General features: G+C 34.9%; 1 protein-coding gene across 8 annotated transcripts in view; it reads left to right on the forward strand.

Moving 5' to 3' along the window:
* Cyld (CYLD lysine 63 deubiquitinase) overlaps positions 1–1284 on the forward strand; it is a 55927-nt gene that overhangs the window by 8936 nt on the left and 45707 nt on the right. For all 8 annotated transcript variants that reach the window (XM_029480370.1, XM_021169542.2, XM_029480372.1 and 5 more), the window contains exon 3: positions 381–683. In XM_029480370.1, the coding sequence (XP_029336230.1) occupies positions 381–683 (303 nt within the window). The remainder of the gene's footprint in view (positions 1–380; positions 684–1284) is intronic.

Raw genomic sequence — 1284 nt, forward strand, 5'->3', positions numbered from 1 at the left:
ATGTAAGTACACTGTAGCTGTCTTCAGACACTCCAGAAGAGGGCGCCAGATCTCGTTACGGATGGTTGTGAGCCACCATGTGGTTGCTGGGATTAGAACTCTGGACCTTCGGAAGAGCAGTCGGGTGCTCTTAACCACTGAGCCATCTCACCAGCCCCTACTGTAAATTTCAGTCTAACTCTTTCACAAAAGAATTATGATTTGAAACTATGAGGTAATTTCACTATCAGATACAGCTTTATTTGTTAAATATCTTAAACCCAACTGTAACTGTTAGTCATATTTCTTATTATGTGTATAATTTAGAGTTTTCCCAAAGTAATTGTCCTGTAACCACTTTAATGAATAATCTTTCTATATATTTTTCTATATCTCTTTAGGAAGAAGGTCGTGGTCAAGGTTTCACGGATGGGGTATATCAAGGGAAGCAGCTTTTCCAGTGTGATGAGGACTGTGGCGTGTTTGTTGCATTGGACAAACTAGAACTTATAGAAGATGATGACAATGGATTGGAAAGTGATTTTGCAGGCCCAGGAGATACAATGCAGGTTGAACCTCCCCCTTTGGAAATAAACTCCAGAGTTTCTTTGAAGGTTGGAGAAAGTATAGAATCTGGAACAGTAATATTCTGTGATGTTTTACCAGGAAAAGAGAGTCTAGGATATTTTGTTGGTGTGGACATGGTAAGAAAATTTTGGATTGTATTATTGTGAATATATGTATTAGTTTCATTGCCAATTTAGGTTTAAATTGAATATTTAAAATGAATTAAGGTACAGCACTTTAAAGAAGACAGTTCAGTTTATCTTTGGTCCAGGAATATTGAAATAGGACATATGAGCAGACACAGAATGCAATCCTTTTCCAGTTTTAATAAATTGGGAGAATGTTCTCAGTCTTTAAATTTTCCTTATTATAATTGACCAGTAGACAAAAACAAAAATCAAACCAAAGCAAACTAATAAAAGGAACGGACACTTCCCTGGCCAAGCCCAAATGTATGACACTGTATTTTCCTTTAATTTAAAAAGATTTTTTGTACATGCTTTGTATATATTTAATAAAGTTTTATTGATTTCTCTGATAATAATGAAAGTAAAAAGTCATTAATAAAAAGTACCTAGGAAAAAAACTGCACTGCATTTGAGTAGATGGAGTATTCCCACATGATTTGTACTGTTTAAAACTGTTTTCTTTTTTTTTTTTTTTTTTTTTTTTTTGGTTTTTCGAGACAGGGTTTCTCTGTGTAGCCTTGGCTGTCCTGGAACTCACTTTGTAGACCAG

This window comes from Mus caroli, chromosome 8 (assembly GCF_900094665.2).
Source record: "Mus caroli chromosome 8, CAROLI_EIJ_v1.1, whole genome shotgun sequence".
Classification (NCBI taxonomy): domain Eukaryota; kingdom Metazoa; phylum Chordata; class Mammalia; order Rodentia; family Muridae; genus Mus; species Mus caroli.